General features: G+C 36.9%; 1 protein-coding gene across 2 annotated transcripts in view; it reads right to left on the reverse strand.

Moving 5' to 3' along the window:
* The window catches only part of Dnajc1 (DnaJ heat shock protein family (Hsp40) member C1), a 192,259-nt gene that overhangs the window by 114,657 nt on the left and 54,139 nt on the right, over positions 1-23,463 (reverse strand). For both annotated transcript variants that reach the window (XM_028870466.2, XM_028870467.2), the window contains exons 2-3: positions 3,408-3,509; positions 2,891-2,937 (exon numbers count right to left, since the gene is read on the reverse strand). In XM_028870466.2, coding sequence (XP_028726299.1) covers positions 2,891-2,937; positions 3,408-3,509 — 149 coding nt within the window. The remainder of the gene's footprint in view (positions 1-2,890; positions 2,938-3,407; positions 3,510-23,463) is intronic.

Consider the following 23,463-nt stretch of genomic DNA (forward strand, 5'->3'; position numbering starts at 1 on the left):
ATCTAGTGTACAGGCAGTAAGTAGTCTTCAGAAATTTAGATAAAAACTTGGGGAACTTGTGTAGGAATTTGTATTAGATCATAGGCTGCTTGTTCTTCAAATGAGCAAATTTGCTATGGAGTTCAGGGAAGAATTCTGTGCTAGGATTCCTTAAACTCACCAGGAAAATCTATTAATTTCATGCTATAATCTATACATTTGAGGAACGGGGAAGTTTCAAGTTTTCAAATGTTCTTCTAGGAACCTACCTAAGAAATGAAACTTATGTCAGTACAAGAACTTTCACAACAATGTTCATAGCATCTTCAACACAAAGTGTTAAAAGTCATAGGTCCATCAAATGGTGAGTGGATAAACAAAATTATTGACACAATAGAATAGTATTCAGTAATAAGAATAAAGCAGTAGAATGTAGTAGAGTATGAATAAAATTCAAAAACATTATGCTAAGGACTATACTTTGCATATTTCTGTTACTATGAAATGAACAGAGAATACAAATTGATAAACACACTAAACAGATCTGTGACTGCCTAGGGCTGGACTTCAGAGCAGGAATTGCCAAGATGGGCTTGGGATACATTTTTTTGAGGTCGAAAATGTTTAAAGACTGGGTTGTGGAGAGTATGTCTAACTCTGTACAGTTATTATACATCATTGGATTGTATACCTATAGCAGGTGATTTTCATGATATGCAATTTATACCTAAATGAAGCCATTACAAAGAAAATAAACTCTCTTTTTCTGAAGAACTAGCTATTTCATTTGTTAATGTATTTGTTGGATTTTTATTCCCTTTCCTACCAAATTCAAATAATGCATCTAATTTCAATGAAAACATAATTACATGTCTGAAGAATAAACAGCAAACACTTCTATGATAACTTTCCAAACTGTTCATGCCTAGGTTATAATCTTAAAACACTTGCTCAGTGTTTATGATAAACAATTGTGTTGGTCAAGTTTATTTTGTGAGAGCTATATGAGATGGCCTTTTTAGGAAATGCAGCTGACTATTCTTTCCCTTTGAAGGAATTAGGAGTCTTACTGAAAAGATCTGCAACTCTTCTTTTTCCTGTATGTTTAAATACTCACAGGTCGCCTGGCCTCAGGCACAAGCTTTAGAGGAGTGATTCTCAGCTTGATTAGTTAAGACTTTTGCCTCAAGGAAAACCAGTTACCAAAGAGTTACTTGTGCCTCAAGGGGAAATATTACAGATATTTGTGTAACTGTCAGGTCCATTTTTTTTTTCTACTAACAGTAAGGTCAATGCAGAGGGAACTATTCCTAAAAAGATTATGTTAGATGAGTCTATGTTAACACAGAAACAATGAATAGGTAAGAAGTGATTTGCTCTGAGAAGATAAAAATGGTCTTAGTAATTAAAAGAAGTTATTACAAAGTTTACTGACTTCGGAGAGAACAACCAGCAAAAAGACAAAATTTGATGGCAAAGATATTGGAAGAATAAAACAAGCTGGCTTTATAACACATTCTTGATGTGTGAATCAAAACTAATGGTTCACTAAAGAGAATAGTGGAGAGAGTGTCCGAAGCTTCCTCAGCCAGATAGCTAGAGGAAGACCTGGACCAAGGCCAGCCAGCTCTTGTTATAAAGCAAAGAACTGTCCTGGATTCTCGGACTTTACAACCCGGCCAACTGTGGTATTCAAATCAACAGTTAAAAACCAGGAAGGGCAGCTAACATTTTAGGATGTAGAATTATTCCAGACCATATATTTGAAGAAAAGTTTAGAATGTCACATAATGTAATTCTGGGGTTTGTGTATAAGACGTTAGCCACATAAACAAATCAGGTATTTATTCCTGCTTTAGCTTAAATCTCAAATATGTGGGTATTTTCTTTAAGATAACACTGTCAAATTTCCAATGCTGTTCACTACAGTCTCATGAAATCAACTTGTTGGACCCCAACCAGCACTATTATTGTTTGTTTTTTAAAGACTAGCGAGCCCAGAATAAAACACAAAATGTTTGTTTGTTTTATTCTGGACTCGCTAGTCTTTAAAAAACAAACAAACAAAAAACAGTTTATTTCATCTACAATAATTTTTCTTGAGAAACTTTGTTTGTATGTGCCCAAAGGGGTAATTTAAAGTGTTTCTTAACAGTGGGTCTGATTCTAAGATCTCTGAAGACCTCACACCAGATCCACATTCCACACATTCTACAACAGAGGAAAGGGCTGTGATCTCCTGAGTCACTGGCACTATAAACCACTAGAGTTTATTATCACTGCTCTTCTGAAGCGGAGTGACAGGTCTGTGTGAGGGACGGCTTCAACTCTAAGGTTACCAGACACAGGACCACTGCAGCAGACTTAGGGAAAGAGGCAAAACAAAGGAGAACGAGGGGCCGGTTGTTTTTTCCTCTTATCTTCTACAGTTCATGCAAGTCTATCAACTTACAACCTGGGCCATCTGAGGTGAAGAAACCTCAGGAAAGTACACTTACATGATTACTAAAATGATAATCTCAAACACTTAACAAGCAGTCAGGAGGGGAGTGGATCCACCAAATGAATTCAAAAAGGAGCTATTTCTAATATAGTGAAAAGAATGGAAATGTGGTTGAAATCAAGTACTCCTGATTGTTTCCCAGGGCATAAACACCCACATTAAAAGTCTGTTCTAAGGAAGCAAAACTTACTAACTTTACTATTCATGATTCTAGTCTGTAAGTAATGAAATAGCCTAGGAAATAGGTTCAAAAGAAATGAGCTCTGCTCTACACAAGACTGTAAAACAATGCATTTCTTGGAAGAAACAAAAAACAAAAAACAAAAAAACCTAACCTAAAACAGGACTTTTAAAAGCTGTAGAATGAAACTTGCCCATCCAAACTCAAAAGCACAAATAAGCACTCACCTCTGCCTTCTTTCATCATCCTTTAAAACTTCATAAATGGCCACCAACTAAAACAGAAGCATTACTTTAAAATAAAAATACTTTCAACTGTAAGAAATCACACAGGAGGATGAAAGTTCTATAACGCACATGCAGAAACCCCATGTGCTCATCTATGCCATAAACAGTAAAAATCCAATTATAAGTAACATTTTATGTTTTTGGAAGCAATTTTAAAAACTGGTTGATATCAAAATAAAATTTTGTGAAAGATGTAAAAGTAACAGTTTACCTTTAAAAATTTTAAGAGTAAGAGCACAATTAAGACAAGAAAATTATGACAATCATGACCCTCCAACAACTAAAAAACTTTAAATGACACAAAATGTTGAAAAAAGTATTCCATTAAAAACCAAAAAATCTAAGTGTTATATATTTAAATTTCATGTTCAAATGAAAATATTCTATTTTAGAATTCCTATGTCTAGCATAAGCATATTAATACAACTGTCACTGTAATAAATTACATTTCACTTACTTGTCTAAACTGAGTCTCTGCATTCTCATCTTTATTCTTGTCTGGATGTAAGGTCAGTGAAAGCTTACGATATGCCTTTCTGATGTCTGCAGATGAAGCATCCTGGGTTGGGAGGGGGAGGGGAAAACACAAAGCAAACTTTGTCAGAAAGAGAAATTCCCAGAACCTTGTTAAGATCTGAGAAGACAGCCAACCAAGTGCAGGACCCCAGGCAATGTAATTTGAGCAATCAGCCTAACAACCACGCTATGCAGCTAGCCTGACCCACATGACTGAACAATTATTCAATCTAAATTGGCTCTCCTCTTAACTTTCATTACCATAGTCATTTAAAGAAGATGGTATTTGGCAAAACTTTTCCAACACTTGCCTCCCTAAAATTAACCAATAAATCTTTTCCAGTAATTAAGATATAAAAAAGAGACAAATTAAAAATTAATGTATCTGTGTGCTATCAAAGAACTTTATTATTTACTTGAGAATCTTAAAACCAGTTTCTGAAGACCAAGCTTATATATACATAATATTTTTTATTATTTCTACTGAAGTTATCATCCAGCAACAACTTATAGAAATCCAATTTCATATGTCAAGAAATGTCGATTTGAAGGGAGTTAAATTTGCACAATTCAAATAGTTGTAATTACAAACAGTCATGTACTTTAAAGGGTATTTCCACCATTCTACAGTCTCCCCAGTCTGGTTGGTAGAAAAAACTTGCCCATTATTCATGCATGATTAATACAGTTTAAAATATATACAAGGTCACAGTAGTCCAGTGCTTCAGATTAGGATGTTAAAATAATAGTAGTATTATTTGTACAGATAAAATAAGAAAACATCATTTACATGGCTAGAACAAACACACCAAAGTTCAAAACTTCATCACTACTATGTTTAAAAACAGATTCTTAAGGTAAAGTAATAAGTAAAGCAATTTATTAAATTTTGTCTGATAGCTACCTGTCCAATTAATTACTAAAATTATTTTTACTAAAAAGCTCAAATAACTGAAAACCCAAACTAACACAAAAATCTATATACCAGGGGCCAAATAGTTGTTGAAGAAACAGATTTGGAGAGAAAAAAAAGAAAAAAAGACTGTAATTAGTCTGTCAAAGCTTCCCTTTATAAGCCATTATTTCCACTGTTAGTGTGGGGGTGGACTTACTGCTTCAGGCTAGCATGCTACCCTAGGTGTGACTACCTCTAGGACTTCTAAGGGCTGGGGAGTTATAAAAACAACAAAATAAATCTTATAGGTAATATGTTTGTATTATTTCATTTTAAGTTTGCTTAAGGAAAGGATGTGCTTCCCACATGAGATGACAGGTAATACATGAAAGAAAGGGGTTATTTAATGGAAATCTATGAAGAAATCTGTCATGAAAAGAGGCCATGTGTCAAATGAATAAACAGTCTCTAATTAAAATTTTAAATATTATTTTTAAATTAATACTGTATGAGAGAAAATACAAAAGCAGATTATAAATAAAATATGAGTTTATATATTTTTTAATTATAAAATCACGTACATCACATAACATCTTATGACTTAAAAATAAAAATGATTACAGGTCACCAAAGGCATTTCCTTGCTTCTGGTCTTATCTGCCAGAATTTTCTGTCACAGTATGCATCCCAAATATAAATACAGCCAGATAGTTCTGTTTCAACACCTCCAATTAAATTTAGCAAAACAGACCATTTAAAATCTCTTATACAGAAAAAAAAAAAAAAAAAAAACCTTGACAGGGTGATGGGTGAGCTGACCGACTAATGCTGATATCAAGAGATGTACTACATTAATTTGCCATGATTCTATTACCTCTAAATCTGATATAGTTCACTAGCAGGCAAAATATGAATTATCTTAACACTTGGATAACCTCTGTAATGAAGAGACATATTGTCACTCTTAACATTTTTTAAATGTAATATATGCTAGTCAAAATGGAATGCTGTGATGAAGCATCAGTGAAGAGGCAGGATAGAGAACTCCAAGGGCTGCCCCACCATAGACACAGTGAATAACCTGGCAAAACTGTCAGGATCAACTTTATCTGAACCCTGGAAACCAGTCAAAGCTTATGGCAGTCAGGCAAGCACTTAAGATTACACGAAGCTCATTCTCAGTAAGGGTTCTGAAGGCACCAACCTTCATTTATGGTGTGAGTTCCCAGTGCAGGAAAAAGCACAGCTGACCTGTTCTCAAAGAATTATGGTTGTTTTGACCTGTCTGCCTATTCTGATATTTTAAAGACTTTCCTTTTTTTTTTTTAAATCAAGTTTAGAATTCTAAAAGTGTACAGACAATGTTTGTCAAGAACATTTAAAGGTGACCAATGAAGTGACTGTGGTTAAAGGCCCTTATGACCAAATCTGATAAACCTGAGTTTGATTCCTGGAACCCATATGACAGAAGGAGAAAACCAACTCCCTTAAAATTTCCCCTGACCTCCATAAGGATGCTGCAGTGTGTTGACTAACTGCATGTGTACACGTGCACCCACACCCACACCCACTAAATGTAAAATAAAACCATTTAAAGGAGAATTGAATCCGTGCTGTGGAATAATCCTTTTGTACACTGTAAAGATTTGTCACTCAAATTTAATAAACAGCTGACTAACCAGTAACCAGGCAGGAAATATAGGCAGGACAACCAAACTGAGAATGTTGAGAATGCTGTGAGGAAGAAGGGTGGAGTCAGGAGTTGCCAACAGATGCAGAGAGAAGCAAGATGGGCACGTTGTACTGAGAAAAGGTACTGAGACATGTAGCAAAGCACAGATAAGAAATATGGGTTAATTTAAATGTAAGAGTTAGCTAGTAACAAGCTATTGGCCAAGTATTTGCATTTAATATTAAGTTTCTGAGTGATTATTTGAGAGCAGCTGCTGAACAGGGAAACCCCATCTACAAATCAGTCAAGGGGTAACAGTTGTGAAGAAAGACATTGGGGAAGTGTCTTTGAAATGCTCCTTCAAATTCCTCGAAAACTAGAAGACTGTGTGCATGCCCAGAGAAGAGTATGTGCTTAGAAAGACCAGGGAAGGTGCTGAAGTTCTCACCACTGGTTATCTTCAAGCGTTGTGTAAGCAGCAAGCACAGGCTAAGAAAGAGTTGTCAATACCCAGTTGAGCACTGAAAGCATACTCCAGGAGTTCACTGGCTGCGGTGGTTTGAATGAGAACGGCCCCCATAGGCTAATATAGCTGCATGCTTACTGCCCAGTTGAAGCGTTTGGAAGGATTAGGAGATGTGGCCTTGTTGGAGGAGGTGTGTCATTGTTGGAGGAGGTGTGTCATTGTTGGAAGAGGTGTGTTGTGGTGGGCTTTGGGGTTTCAAAAGCCCAGTGGATGTCTGTCTGTCTCCACATTGCAAACCTCCCTCTTTCTGCCTGCTGTCTGTGTGGATCAGAATGTAAATTTATCAGCTATTGCTCCACAAGCTTCCTGCCATGATGATAATGGACTAACCCTCTGAAACTATAAGCAAGTCCCTAATTAAATGCTTCCATTTATAAGAGTTGCCTTGGTCAGGGTGTCTCTTCACCCTGAATAGAACAGTGACTACGACACTGGCCAAGCCTGGGACAGTCTCATTTGTCTGCAGCTCACTTTTGTCTCCTCCTCGCTTCTGTCTTATCTCCTCACCTCTTCCATGTGCCTTAGGGATCCCTGCAAAACCACCGGCTGACTACTAATCTAAGCAGAGTCCAATTGCCACACACAGCCGATTATGGACATTCTATAAACTTAGTTTAGAATAGTCATTAGACAAACAGCACAAGCTCTAGGGAGGTAGGAAAATATAATTGCCATGTTATATATTTAAAATGTCTAGAATTATACATACATTTTAAAAAACCGATAAAGAATGCAAAGAAAGAAGAAAACTGGTTAATACACAAGAGAAAAAAAGAAATTAATAGCAGTTGTCTGACAAGTCTAAACATTGGACCTACTAGACAAAGGCTTTGGTTTTTCGAGACAGGGTTTCTCTGTGTAGCTTTGCGTCTTTTCCTGGAACTCACTTGGTAGCCCAGGCTGGCCTCGAACTCACAGAGATCCACCTGCCTCTGCCTCCCAAGTGCTGGGATTAAAGGCGTGCGCCACCACCGCCCGGCTAAGCTTTAACTCTTAATATGGTCAAAGAGCATGTACAAACAACGGAGGAGAAATATGGGAACATTCTCTTTCCAAATCAGAGTATCAGCAAAAAGACAGAAAACGTTAAAGGGTCCAAACAGAACTACTTCTAGACTTCAAAACTACAGTAACTGAAAAGGAAATGTCACTAGGTCACGCTCAACAGCAGATCTTCATGGATAAAAGAGAGACTCAGTGAACATGAGGATAAGTCAGAAGGATGAAAGAAAAAACAGATTCTAGAGACCTTTAGGATACTATGGAGAGTACCAACATGTATGTAACGAGTTCAGGAAGGAGAAAGGAAAGAAAAAGGATGCAGTTTTAAAATATTTGCAGAAAAAAAAGAGGAATGGAAATTCAAAAATTTTGGAAGATATGAATCGCTACATCTAAGATTCAAGAAACTTTAAGTGGGGTAAAATACAGAAATCCAACACAAATATAATCAACAAAATATAGAAAAATCAAGGGCAGGTGTGTTGGTGCATCCATTTACTGCCATCACTTGGGAAGCAGAGGCAGGAGGATCTGAGTTAAAGGACATTACAAAGGAAGCACTAACAGGAGACCTGAAAAACAAGAAAAAAGGCATCCCCACACACATGCACACAGAAGGAAGGAAGAAAAGAAGGAAGGAAGGAGGGAGGGAGGGAAGAAAGGAAGGAAGGAAGGAGTAATTGAGAAGATGCATTAAAATACATTTTAAAAAAGAATGAGTAATAGAAGACCATTCTCAGTAACAGACCAGACAATTGTATTCTAGACTAAAGCAGAAAACTCTAGAGATACTCTTTTTCCGTTATGTTTAGAATGCTTAAGACTGACCTAAGAAAATCCGTAAAATACCAGGATTTTATCACTGGTGGAGACTTTGTACTGATGATTTTAGAAAGATTTTCATTCATTAAAAATTGATTATAGGCTGGGCATGGTGGCACAGGCCTTTAATCTCAGCACTTGGGAGGCAGAGGCAGGTGAATCTCTCTGAGTAGGACAGCCTGGTCTACAAAGGGTGTTCTAGGACAGCCAGGGCTACACAGAGAGACCTTGTCTCAAAAAAAAAGTTGATTATGATTCTCTCTCTCTCTCTCTCTCTCTCTCTCTCTCTCTCTTTCTCTCTCTCTCTCTCGGGGGTTGCTTTTTTGTTTATTTGTTTTGTTTTACACCCCAAGCCAACACTGAACTTGATAAATGACTGAAGATTATGCATGCATGCTGCTGGGATTACAGGCATGTGCCATCATACAACTATATGCTAAGGCTCAAACCCAGGGCTTCCTGTAGGCCAGGTAAGCATCTACAAACTGAGTTACACTCCCAGTCAAATTTTGGTGTTTTTTTTTTTGAGCGCAGTTTCATTTAGTGAAGGCTGGCCTTGAACACCTGGTCTCCCTGCCTCCCCCTCTCCTGTGCTGGAATTACAGGCATGTATTACCACATACAGTTATAATTACTTTTCTAACTTAAGACTACTGGTATGAAGCAAAGATAAAATTAAATAGTTATTTTTTTCTAAGATAAAAGAAATCACTAGGAAAGTTGGGAAATATTTTGGCACAAATGAAAACAAATCATGGCAAAACTTACAATGCAACAAAAGCACTGCTTACAACAAAGTTTACCATTAGATATATTTTTTTTAAGGAAAGAAAGGGGGGCTGGAGAGATGGTTCAGCAATTGAAAGCACTTGCTGCTCTTGCAAGGGACCTGAGTTTGATTCCCAGCACCCACATCTCTATACCTCCAGTTCCAAGGACTCATTGCTTTCTTTTAGCCTCCAAGGCACTGTACAAAGACCATCCACATACAAACAGATGGTCTTGGACAAACACAAGGTCGTTAAAATTAGAAGCAAACAAAAAGTGAAAACTGGAAAGGAGGGCAAGAACTTAAGCTTCTATTTTATGGAACTAGAAAAATAGTAAAGTAAACCCAAAGCAAGCATAACAAAAGATATAAAGGTGTGCATAGCAAAAACTAAAGAATATAAAAACAAGCCAGGCAGTGGTGGTGCATGCCTTTAATTCCAGCACTCAGGAGGTGGAGTTTGGAGTCAATTGTTGGAGTAGGTGTGGCCTCGTTGGGGGAAGTGTGTCACAGTCTCTTCCTGCTGCCTGTGGATCCAGATGTAGAACTCTTAGCTACCTCTCCAGCACCATGTCTGCCTGTATGCCACCATGCTTCCCCCATGATGATAATGGACTAAACCTCTGAACTGTGAGCCAGCCCCAAATGTTTTGCTTTATAAGAGTTGCTGTGGTCATGGTGTCTCTTCAAAGCAATAGAAACCCTAACACAATTGGAAAGGCCAAATGGAAGCCACTGGAGTTGCCTGCACCAGGGAAAATAGTGAACCAAAAATAGTATCAGATCCCAGGAGTAATTACAGAAATTAGTGCCAGTATCAGGACTTGAAAGATTCAGGAGTGGTGGTTCCCACCATGTCTCCCTTTAACTTTCATATCTGGCCAGTAAAGAAGACAAATGGATCATGGAGAATGACAACTGACTATCAAAAACTTGAAATCAAGTATAGTCACTTCCATTGCAGGTGCTATATGTGGTGTCTTTGCTTGAGCATATTAAGACATCATGTATATGGTATGCAGCTATTGATCTAGTACCTGTCCATAAGGACCACCAGAAATAATTAAATAAATTTCAGTTGGCAAAACTATTAGTCTATTTTGCAGTTTTATCTCAAAGATATATTAACTTAATTAGTGACAGCTGTGGTATGAATGTAAACTGTCTCCCACAGCCTCATATGTTTGAACACTTGGCTCCTTAGCTTGGCAGTACTGTTTGTTTTGGAAGGTTGTAGAATCTTTAGAAAGTAGAGTCTTGTTGAAGAACTTGTCACTGTGAATGGGCCTTAAGGTTTTATAACTTAGCCCCAATTTGATTCCTGGCCTTCTGAAAAGCAGACACAATGTGACCTCACAATCCTGCCATCACAACTTCCCCACCATGATAGACTGTATCTCCTTCAACTGTAAGCCAGAAGAATCTCTCCTCCCTAAGCTGCTGCTTATTAGGTATTTAGTCACAGCAATGAAAAAAGTAACCCACATAGTAACTATTTTTTAAAATACAATACCATAGCAACTTACAAATTTTATATTTATATATATATATATATATATATATATAAATCCACAGTTTTTCAGAGCATAACTAAACATTTAAATTACAGATGACCTAGAAATTAATGAAAGGAAAACATTTTGCATCAAAACTTATGAGAAAAAATTGAAGAGAGGTAAAATTTTTAGGAGAAAATATGAGTATCTTTAAATGTTATTTTTAACAAAATAAACTCAAAGTAAATGAACCAATACCTAACCTAAGAAATAAACACAGAAAACAAACAAATAAACAAAATGATAGTAGGGGAGTAAAAACACAAATGCTGAAATTAATGAGGCAGAAAGTGGGAAAGACCAGTTCTGTACCAAGCATGAATAAAACAAATAGATCAGATAGAAACTATGCTACTAGTGACTTAAGCCCAAGGTTACTAAATGGAAAGTGGCCATACCTGCTTCATCTGTCTTCTCTCTGCTTATGTACCTTCCCAGAACAAAGCTAAAATCTGAAAGCTTGGCCCAGGAGGGTTGTAGATACAACACCGAACATTAAATCTGTCATTATCTCATACACTTAGGCATGTATTCCCTTTCAGAGACACACTCTAATTCCAGTACTTTATTCCCCTTTATAGGGCTTGTTTTCTGCTGTGAGTGTGAACTGTCTTGTTCTTAGTCTCTGTTCCTGAATGTGAGCCTAGAGCCTGGTCCCCAGTGCCCACCACTGCATTACCTAGTTTTTTCTCTGATATTGGTAAGTGTCTTAGTCCAATTTTCTGCTAGTATGCTTCTATTTCACAGTCTGGAAACTGACAAAGATGGCTACAATCACTGATAATATTTCTTTCAAATCCATGTCACACCAACAAAACCAGACATGTGCCATGCCTACAAGGAGAAAAAGCCAGAGTGGCAGAAGCATGGCTTCCACTTGCTTAGTGGCCATCACATTTAGAGCACTTGTACTGCAGGATGAAAGCACACCAGTGTTTAGGAGCTCATGTCCACAGACACTAACTGTTCTTATTACATACATTTGTTTTCTCATATTATAAGCAAATTTTAACAGACAATCTCATTTGGTAAAAGTAGAAATCAGAAAGGGGGAATGTTATCTGCATAGAGACTGGTAATATTCTGTAACTTTTTTTACTTTCTCTTCAAGGATTTTCAGGGTGAATTTCTAAATTATTCATAATGCAAATTGTAAATCTTTAGAAGATGGTAGATAATTCTTCTATTTTTAAGGTCTTATTGGAAAGTATAAATGGCATATCTTGGAAGTTCCCTGTCTTAAGTTTCTCTTCTATTGCTGTGACAGACACTTATGACTAAAACATAAGTAATCACTCTTATGCAAGTCTACAATAAAAATGAGCTACTATGGCAAAAAGAAATAGAATATGTACAGTTTGAGGCGAAAAAGCACACCAGGAACGTTAATGTTAGATCCAAGGCTTGTGATAGAAGGAAAAGTCTGATAGGTGTTGTGGGATGTTTTTCTGTACACTGTGAATATGTGTTGCTCTAATTGGCTGATAAATAAAGCCATTTGGCCTATGGCAAGGCAGCTTAGAGGCAGACAGGAAATTCAAGCAGACAGGAAGAGAAAAGAGAGAGAGAGCAGACACCAGCCACTGCCAAAGGAGAAGCAGGATGCCAGCAGCCTGGTAACACCACAAAATATGTGGCAAAACATAGATTAGTAGAAATGGGTTGATTTAAGATATAAGAGCTAGCTAGCAAGAAGCCTGACCCACAGGCCATAAGTTTATAAATAATATTAAGCATTCGAATGATTATTTTATAATTAGCTGCAGGACACAAGTAGGAGAGATTTGTCCTGACCGCAGGGCCGTGCAGGACTGGAGAAAATTCTGGCTACAGACAAGAAATGGAATAAAAGGAGTGTATCCTTAGGTCAAGATTCCAACCAGGTAATTCAGCAACTTGTGAAAAGAAATGGCCTGAGGAATATTCTGTTCCTAAAAGGCACAAACAAATCAAAGTTTATGCAAATGTAATTCAAGGAGGGGGCCAGGCTTCATCCCAAGCAGGTCATTTGGTTCTGGGTTTGTTGTCATGAAGGATACATGAGTAAAGGGGTTGTGGAATCCTCCTCTGCAGTTAAGGAGAGCTGCTGAGGCTGGGCATATGGCAGGAGAGTTCCTGCATGCAGGCCCTGAGAGGCCATTGTGTGAAGCTGTGACTACAAAGCCAGGATATTGATGGTGTGCTAAAGCATGTCTTCCAGGGAGTGCTGCACACAGGATGAAGATTACAGGCCCAAGAGAGAGAACTGTGTTTCAGTCAACAAAGCTAGAAGGGCAAAGCCACTTGAGCCCTTCGACATAAGACTAAGAGTTAGAGGATTTGAAGCTGGGTTTCCATCTTGCTTTGGCCCAGTATTTCCTCATTATGTCATTTTCCCTTTCTGGAATGGAAAGGTATATTCTGTGTCATTGTATGTTAGAAGTATGTGATTTGATTTTTGATTTTACAGGAGGTTACAATTAAGAGACTGCCCTGAGTCTCAGAAAAGACTTTTAAACTATGTTGAGACTGTGAAAGAATATTGGGGACTTTTGAAGTTAAACTAAATACAGTTTGTATTATGATATAGTCATGAGCCTATGAGGGCCAGGGAGTGTAACATGGTGGTTTGGATGAGAATGGACCCCATAAGCTCACATTTGAATACCTGGTTCCCCATTGGTGAAACTGTATGGGAAGGATGAAGAGGTGTGGCCTTGGGGCAGGCTTAGAAGTTTCAAAAGCCCAGGCTATTTCCAGTGTCTTTCTCTCTGCCTCATATTTGTGGATTAAGATGTAAGCTCCCAGCTCGTGCTCCAGCGCCATGCCTGTCTGCCCATTGCCATGCTCCCCATTGTGATGGTCTTGGACTCTAGTCTTCTGAAACTGTAAGCCCCCAATAAATTCTTTCTTCTATAAGTCATGGTGTCTTCTATAGGTCATGGTGTCTTATCACGGAAACAGAACGGTAACTGAGACAGACCCTAGACTCCCTTCTCTTGACTTTCTCTTCTCTATTCACCAGCACAGGCCAAAAACCTAACAGCAAAACTCAATTCATTTATATCCTGCAGGTATTTGTGTGATTCACTAATCCAAATGCTTCCAAGATCCTAGCCTAAATCACCTCTTCTTGCTGTCTATGGAGGTACAATCTGTTTCATATACCATGGCTTTGAAGGTTGATCTCCCTTCTACTCCAGCATTATTCAAAGGAATCTCCTACAGTGTGGGAAATACATCTACATTGTCTGATATTATTATAGTTTGGGATATGAGCTGTCCCCTCAAAAGGCTCATGTGTTGAACAGTTAGTCCCTAGCTGATAAATCACAAAGGTGACTTCATCAATATATCAATCCATTGATGAGTTCATAGTTGAATTGTTACTAGAAGCTGGAGCTTTAATTGGAGAAAGTATGTCAGTGGGGGTGGATTTTTGCAGGTTATTTCTCTTCTTGGGCTCTTTATCTATGCTTCCTACCCTCCATGAGTTTCGTGCTATGACATGCTCCTTGTCATGAAGTTCTCCCTCATTATAACCTACCAGCAAGGGAGCTGGCTTCATTTAAAAGAAGGGGAAGGTTTGTTTTAGCTCAAATTCAGAGGTTACTTTTCAATTGTTCCTCAAAAATACTTTGTCACAACACAACGTTGATTAGTCCAAATAGCCACTGAGTACTTTAGGTAATGGGCAGCAGCTACAGGATGAGACTTCAAATTTTATTTCACTTAAATTTAAATACTTATACATTGTTAGTGGCTACTACTACAATTAGTCTATTTCCAGAGTGCCTTCTCATGTTATAGAAGAAAAACTACATGTGAGGTAGGTATGGCCAATCACATGCACTTTGGTATAGAATGAACACATGTGGCAAAGAAAAGCTATTTATTTACTTATTTATTTAGCGCTGGGGATTAAATGTACCTATATCACTGAGCTACATTCCTAGCCCAAAGACCCCTTGAGATAGCAATGAGGTTGCTGGCTTTCCTATAACAGTGTTAGCAAAAGTCCTACTATTCAACCATGGTGTTGGCCATTCCCTTGAATGGGTGAAAGTGTGGTTCTAGAACTGACAAATGCCACAGTACTCATTGATCACATGACTTTCTTCTTTCAGAATTCATAGCTTAACACAGGTGAGAGACACTGAGTTAAGTCTAGGGTAATCACAGAGGAAATAAAATTGTTGCAGGAATGGCAATGAACCTGTCTTGGAAGTCTCTAGGAAGAAATACTACATGTGACTTAGAGTCTGAAAAAACAGTGTGAACTTTGCATACATAAATATTTTTGTCAAATGCACTCAATGATATAGGAACAAAATAAAACAAAAAAATCTTGTAACTTGTTGATTTCAAGCATGCATACATGTTGATACTGGTAATAACACAAAAAGAAAGAAAAATAAAGATATGCTGGTATCATTTAGAGATGGGAAATGCTAAAAGAATGTTAGAAGGGCAGAGAAGGCCATGAATTTGCCAAAGAGAAGGTGTTCTGGAAATAGTCAACTGGAAATGTGAATTTAACATCTGGATACAAAAAATTTAAGGTCAAAGAAGAAGTTTGTAGTGTATATAAATTTAGAAGCCATTGATATTTGAAGAAAAGTCAAATGTCAGGTATGATTAGGACAGCTTAAACAAAGCATAGAGTGTAACCAGGCATGATGGTGCACACCTTTAATTCCAGCACTCAGGAGGCAGAGCCAGGTGGATCTCTGAGTAAGAGATCAGAATGGTCTACAAAGTCAGTTCCAGGACATCCAGGGCCACACAGAGAAGCCCTGTCTTGAAAAACAAAAGAAAGAAAAAAAGAAGAGAAAAAAAGTATAGAGTGGTAATATACATAGGCTTAAATAAGCTTTGAACAGTGTCAAGTATTTGCTCCAAGAATTAGCAAAGACAACTAAAGAGACAAAATCAGAAAGGTAGATATAACATCAGAAAAGTATGTGGTTTCATTCCAACAATGAAAGAAGAATCAGCACTATCAGCGCTAAGTACAGGTTAAATGAACACTGAACCCTATCACCTACTGGCATAACTGTGGTGGAGGGTTGTTTAACAGAGGAATGAGTACAAATGCCAACAGGTCGGGGTAAGGAATGAAAGAAACATAGGAAAAACAAAGAGGATTTTTCAAGAAAATTGGAATGAGATGTGTGGCTAACAGAAGCTTCCTTTTCTTTCTAAATAATTATATCATTATAAACAGCAACAACAAGGGTCCAGTTGAGAGAATAACTGAAGTACAGGGGATAGACAAGGTAACAGCACACTTGTATGGTGGGGAGGGCAGAGGGCAGAGCAGAACCCAGAATATGGAAGACAAGCTGGCCTTCAAAGAGGGGATATTTTGGCAAGAAGGCTTGTAAATCCTTATGAAGATCTGAGTCTATGCAGGTTAGTTAGTGGAAGCTGAAAATAGGCTGAGAATAAATGTTATAAGTCTCAGGACAAATGTCATGACCAATAAAGTCTGAAATGGAAATGGTTTGAGAGAACAGTAATTGAGGTTGAAGTTGGTAAGAGAGTTCTATATTACTTAAGATTTATTTTATTATTTATCCATGGGGTGCGGGGGATGGTGTGTATATGAGTACAGGTCCCTGCACAGGTCAGAAGAGGGTGCTGAATTTCTTGGAGATGGAGTTACAAGAGGTTGTGAGCCACCCATTGTGGTGCTAGGAATTGAACCTAGGGAACTCAGAGTAAATTAATTTTTAGGAAATTCAGAGTAAATGCTCTGAATTGTTGAGTATTAACTGTAATCTCTGGTGACTAGGGAGTTCTTTTATATCTTTTATCAGAATGGGTATAGCTGAAAAAAAAAGTCTTAGAATAGAAAAAAGACATGTCCTTGGAAAGGCCATAAAAATGGTAAACACTGGTTTGGCTTAGCTGTTCTTTTAAAGGAGATCTAGATAGATACTGTTTAGCCTAACCCTCTCACAGGAGTACTTCTTTATGTTTCCAATTTTCTACAAAAGAATATAATTTAAGTAATTAAAAAAATATGAAGGGGCTGCAGAGATGGCTCAGGAGTTAAGAGTACATACAGCTTTTCTGGACAACTTGAGTTCAATTCCCAACACCCATATCAGGAGGCTCACACCACCCTTAACTCCAGCCCTAGAGGGACGTGACAATTCTGGTCTCTTGTGGCTGCCTGCATGCACATACACAGATATACGTATATAATTAAAATTATTAAAAATGAAATTTTTAAATTAGACAAAATAATCAAAATTACACTGATTTCTTTTTTTTTTCTTTCTTTTTTTTTCTTTTTTCTTTTTCTTTTTTTTTTTTTTTTTTTTTGGTTTTTCTAGACAGGGTTTCTCTGTGTAGCTTTGCACCTTTCCTGGAACTCAGTAGCCCAGGCTGGCCTCGAACTCACAGAGATCTGCCTGGCTCTGCCTCCTGAGTGCTGGGATTAAAGGTGTGCTCAGCTCTGATAATTTCTAAAATGAGTTTTTCAACCCCTCTGCTTTTCTATGTGAGAATATTTCCTAAGAATAAATAACACTTTATAGTCTATATATAATATATAGTTAAATGGTCAATAAAAATGAAAAAATAATCACTGAGGAAAAGCACATCAAAGTTGCAATAAGACACCACTACATACCTCCCAGAATGGTAGGACTTTATCAAACTTTTCTCTGATTTTCTGTGTAAATTAGAAAATACCAAGTGTGGTAGTATGAATGTAATTGGCCACCATAAGATCATAGAGAGTGGCACTATCGGGAGGTATGCCTTGTGGAAGAAAGTGTGTCACTGCAGGGGCAGGCTTTGAGGTCTCTTTTGCTTAAGCTTCACTCAGTATCACAGTCAACTTCCTGTTGCCTTCTGATCAAGATGTAACCAGCCACCATGTCTGCCTGCCTGCTGCCATGCTCCCCGCCATGATGATAATGGACTCAACCTCTGAAACTGAAAGTGAGCCACCCCAATTAAATGTTTGCTTTATAGAGTTACTGTGGTCATGGTGTCTCTTCACAGTAATAGAAACCCTAACTAAGACACCAAGAATTGACAAGGACACGGAACAACTGCAACATGGATGTATTGCTGAAGGGAATATAAACTGTTCAGCCATTAGAAAACTGGAGGTATCCACTAAAGCTGAACATAAAAAGCCTCTGAGCTAGCAATCTGATTCCTAGGCATCAAATATACACATATGCTCATCAAAAGACTCATGAGTGTTCACAGAAGCATTGTTCATTAATATTCCTAATTTAGAAACAACTTATTTACAAACTGTGAGATAGATAAATTTGGGTCTCTGTAGCATGAATCTTAAAGAGTCTTTATTAATAAAACAAACCTGAGGCCAGTTATTGGGGTGAAATGCTGGAAGATCAGAGAGACAGAACAAGCCACAGCTAACCTCACCTGGCCAACTTCTCAGCTGATCTTGTTTCCTCAGACTGGATGCTTTTGTGTCCTCATCCCAATGGCTCTCAGCTGAACTGCTGCTCGAAAGCCTAAAGCTTACTTAACCAGTTAAAAAGCTTAACCAGCCAAATGCCTAACCAGGCCAAATGCTTCAAGTTTCTGATCTTCACGCCTTATATATCTTTCTCTTTCTGCCGTCACTCCCTGGGATTAAAGGCGTGTGTCACCATGCCTGGCTATTTCCAATGTGGCCTTGAACTCACAGAGATCCAGAGGGATTTCTACCTCTGGAATGCTAGGATTAAAGGTGTGAGTGCCACCATTTTCTAGCCTTTGTATCTAGTGGCTGTTCTGTCTCTGACCCCAGATAAGTTTATTAGGGTGCACAATATTTTGGAAACACAATACCACCACAAGTCTCTCCATGCAATGCAATACATAGCTACCAATGAATATGAGTGAACACTAGCTCTATACACAATAGACAGATTTTGTAAGGTTAATCTTAGGCAAAGGAGCCAAGCAATCGGAGTATATATACTATGTGATTCAGTGCTTATAACTGTGTGAACCGTAACACTAATGGATGGTTTCAGAAAGCAAAACAATGGGTGTCTTTGGAGAGAAAGGTAGTAAGTGGGAGTGAAAACAATGGGGTCTTCTGGTAACATTCTGTTCCTTGACCTTGGGGATTACTTAGGACAATTTTGCTGAAAAAAACTGATTGAACTATATACTTTGGAGAATTTCATTTTTCTGAATTATTAATTTTTGCATCTCAATGAAAAGTTTACTTTAAAAAACTGTACTTCTCAAACTACTTTGGCAGATTTGACTCTCTAAATGATATTCTTAGAAAAATGGCAACAATCCAATAGTTAATAGAGTGTATAATGCCAATATCTAAGCAAACTCTCTTAAAAAGAAAATAAAATATGAAACAAAAGACCCACTACATGCAAATTAAAGAAAATGTTCCTGTAACCAGCTCTTTTCCAGAAGCTTACATGGTTAGTCTTCCTCCTTTCCTTTAACCTAGAAAAAACAAAAGCCAAAAAACAACAAAAGGAGAAGAAAAGAAAGAAACAGAGAAGCCTAGTTTCACACTTCCAAGCAGAGAAGCTACCTGGTGTACTGAAGGCTTGATATGTTCCTCCCTCATGGCTCTGGTTAGTTTTATGACTGTAACTACAATTTGAAATAGTTCTTCTTCCCTTTGCAGAATAGATATAATTTATGAAATTTTAGAGGTAAGTCAGTAAGTAATAAAAAATTAGTATCAGAGTAGTCTACACAATGATACTGTATACCTTTTTGTGCATTTTAACAGATGGGGAAAATAGGAATTTTAGATTTCATTATGTAGCCACTGCTTATAGATTATTTCCTGATTATTGCATTTGGGAATATATTCCCATTATCCCCCACCCTGAGGAAAAAATAATGTATTTTTCTCCAGTACTCCACTTGACATGCTGCTCAAAATTTTAGTCAAGTTGGAAAACCTAGCTCTAAAAGAGACATTGATCTCATCACTACCGAGGCACAGAGTACACTGTAGGAGAGGAGGATGGAAAGAAAGTAAGAGTCATAGACACAGAAGTAGGGGGGGCAGATATCTCTTGAATACAACACAACCAGTTCTACACATGAACTCACTGTAGTAGCTGTTGTTGCATGCACAATATTTACACAAGTTTGGGCCTTTCAACACTGCATCTCAGAGGGGAGAGGGGATCTTGTGGCCCCATCCTTCCCTGCATGACTCCTGGAAGTTAATGGCTGCTGGGAGAAAGGTGTCAACTTCTTCAGTGGTGCAGTCAATGAAAAGTTGCCCATACTCCCAATAAATAACCTCCCACCCATGCTTATGCAAGCATCATAATTAAACTTAGTGGATCACTCCTACAAAATAGGACATAAAGTAGAAGGGGGGCTTGATGGGAGGTAGGTTTCACCAAAAGAGGGATAGAAGATGAGTGATGGTAACAGGAGAGAATGTTCTCTCTCTCTCTCTCTCTCTCTCTCTCTCTCTCTCTCTCTCTCTCTCTCTCTCTCTCTCTCTCTCTCGTGTGTGTGTATACAACTAATCATTAGATACATGTATGAACAGATCAAAGCGTAAAAAATAAAATTTTAAAGGGAAAGAAATTTAGTCAAATTTGTAACCCCACTTTTGCAAAGACCATAGAGTGGGGCCAGATAAAGGTCACTGAATTTTAAATTCTAATTAACTTGTTTTAAAGAATGAGTACAACGCTTAGCTGGATTGGAGCAATTATAACAACAGGTAAAACAGAGAATTATGAAAAAAATTAAATGTTTTAATGATAATTGGGCAAATAAAAGTTTAACTAGAAGTCTGATGTGATCTGAGAAACAAGGAGACAATGGAGGTGTTGGTGACAGAAGATGTAAGTAATGCTGGTTCCTGTGGGAATAAAGAATATGGTAATGAAAAGGCTATTGCAAAGGACAGTGGTAGGAAAAGTCGGTATTTCAAACATTATGAAAAGGATTTAACACAATGTTCTCCAAATAAACAACAGACTGCATTCAATATTCTGAAGCAAAAAACAATTAGAATAAGGCATATGCAACAGAAATGATCAAATGCAAAGTTCTTCTAAAAACTACTCTTGTAAATCAATGTATATATTTTCCTTTGTATACTGTAACAGGATAAAGTTATAACACATTGTAAGTCAAGTGTAGAAAGGGGCTGGACAGATGGCTCAAAGGTTAAGAGCACTGGCTCCTCTTTCGGAGGACCCGGGTTCAAATTCCAGCGCCTATATGGCAGCTCACAACTGTAACTCCAGTACCAAGCGATCTGACACTTTCACACCAATGCACAAAAAATAAAGTTAAATAAATTGTTTTTTTTTTTTTAAAAAAAAACATGTAAAGAAAGAATCAGTTATCTAAACAAAAACTAGAGAAGTTTGAATAAAACAAACCTGTTATACAATGTTTCATCATGCAAAATGAACACATTTACAGCTAGATTATAAGTATGCTATTTATATGTTGCATTAAACCTCATTTCTCTTTAAATGTTCTAACTATCAAAGTAACCCCCAAAATCTATTTAACTTGGCCCTAGGTGGCAATTATTTTATTAAAGCAAAGAGAAATCAAAATACAATAGGTATAGCCCAATAAACCTAAAAATGATATAATTAACAATTCAGTTAAAAGCAGAGAAAGAAAGAGAAACTACATTCAAATACATCCAGAACTTTTTTCAACAGTCTATTCCTGGTTTTAACATATATGTGACATTAAAGGGGAAAAAATGAACCATCAGTCTTAAACTAGTTAAATATCTGCCAATTCCTTTTCTGTGATCTGCTTTGTGTTTGTTTTAATAGACAGAAAAAAAGTCAATGAAAATACACATCCAAAATTTAAAACTTTTAACAACTGTAGGTAAAACCAACAAAAAGGCACCCCCACCCCCAAGCCTGCCAGTATGTGATCTCCTGACCTGCACGGTAGAAAGAGAACTGACCTCTGTAAGTTGTCCTCTGACTGCTACTTGCATGTATGGCACGTGCACACACGCACACGCGCACACACGTAATAAAATACATTTCCTCTAATGTAACTGAGGGCTGATAGCCTACTGGGACAAATAGAATTTCTTTGAGCTACCCTTTACTACAGTCTTCAGTTAGGAGGTAGGGAAATAAAGCTGATGTTAGTGGCACACATTTTAAAGGATGGACACTTTAGACTTGTCTTAAGCTTTCTGTAAACGACAGGTCACCAACAGAACCTGGAATTACAGTTTTTCCAAATCAATTCCAACAATACTGATTTGAAAAACATCGTGATACTGCACCTACATGTTTCAAATTTAACACTTTGTCATTTACTTTGTTTCTAGGATTACTTTGTGCAATCATTTCTGTCATCTTTCAAAAGTAGCAAATACACAGAAGTTCAAACACATGTAACTGACAGAAAACTTGAACACTAATGATTGCAAGGAAATGACTGTTAAGTACTAGTATTTTTATTAAAATCTACTTAGTTAAAGCATGGTATTAGATATCTCAAAAATTAAACTATTCTTCAAAAGTAAAGCATCATTCCATCTCAACCCATAAAAGATCTATTGCTAAATTTGTCAATATAACTGACTAATAATCATTACTTTGAAAACAACTTTCTTGATAAGCTAAGCTCTGAGTGAAGGCTTCATAAAAATGGCATTACCAGTTCCTTATCTGAGTAGCTCAGACTTACTCTGCTGACTGAAACATGTATAGTTCTGTGCAACCACATGGTTTTGCAGGAACTTATGTTATGACAATATACCAAAATGCTTTTAGTAAAGCCAAATTAAGGTTCAATGGCACGTTATATTGATAAAGGTTTTCTTAAAAACTTCAATATAGTATATGTATATTTGTATATATAAACGTGCAACAATCCTTGTATTTAAGAAGTCAGAGAGCATGGCATAAAAAGTACCTATGATCAGGAAGTTAAGATTTAAACCGGCTCCTTTAATCCTTTCCTTTACAAGCCCTAACAAAATCATCACTACTTTACTGCAAAAGAACACATCAAACAACCTGTATCTTCTTTACTCCTTTTTAAAAAAAAAAAAAAAAAAAAAAAAAAAAAAAAAAAAAGATGGTATGTTGTATATAGACACATATACAAATACAAATTCACATATACCTGTATGAATATGTAAGTTAAGAACTTTAGCTAATGGGCTATATTAAATGTCAGAATATCTAAATTTAAATGTCTCTGTACAAACTTGAAGCCTCTGAATAAACACTTACGATCATGATTTATAAACAAAGTACCCAATTCTTAGGTTTATTTGCTGGTCAATTTAAATTTCAGTATGTGTGTAAATTCTTATTATCCCAAACCATATAATTTTATGGGTTGTTATGAAGCACTAAAGTAATTTTACCTGACTACTTATAAACAAACTTTGTCATATATGATTTTTAGTGTAAAAGAATTTAAGCTGTGGCTTTTCATGCCAAAACATCACATCTAGTAGATTAAATTTTAATAATATTTAAATATAATATTTATGCCATTTTATAAAATAACTCAGTATTCATGAAGTTTACATCAACTTTTTTCTTACATATTACTCATCTTTATATACTTTTAGAAATGTTTAGAATGTTCTAACAAACAGTACAAGAGTTTTAAAAGACATGTTTAAATTCTAGAATAGATGACATTTCAAAATGAGCATACAAATTCATTTTAACATTCAAATCTACATAGTAAATTTACATAATCTATATAATATTTAATCTTTATAAGTTTATATCTCTATAATATTAAAAACAAAAGAACATAAAATGACTAGA

Source organism: Peromyscus leucopus, chromosome 5, assembly GCF_004664715.2.
Source record: "Peromyscus leucopus breed LL Stock chromosome 5, UCI_PerLeu_2.1, whole genome shotgun sequence".
NCBI lineage: Eukaryota > Metazoa > Chordata > Mammalia > Rodentia > Cricetidae > Peromyscus > Peromyscus leucopus.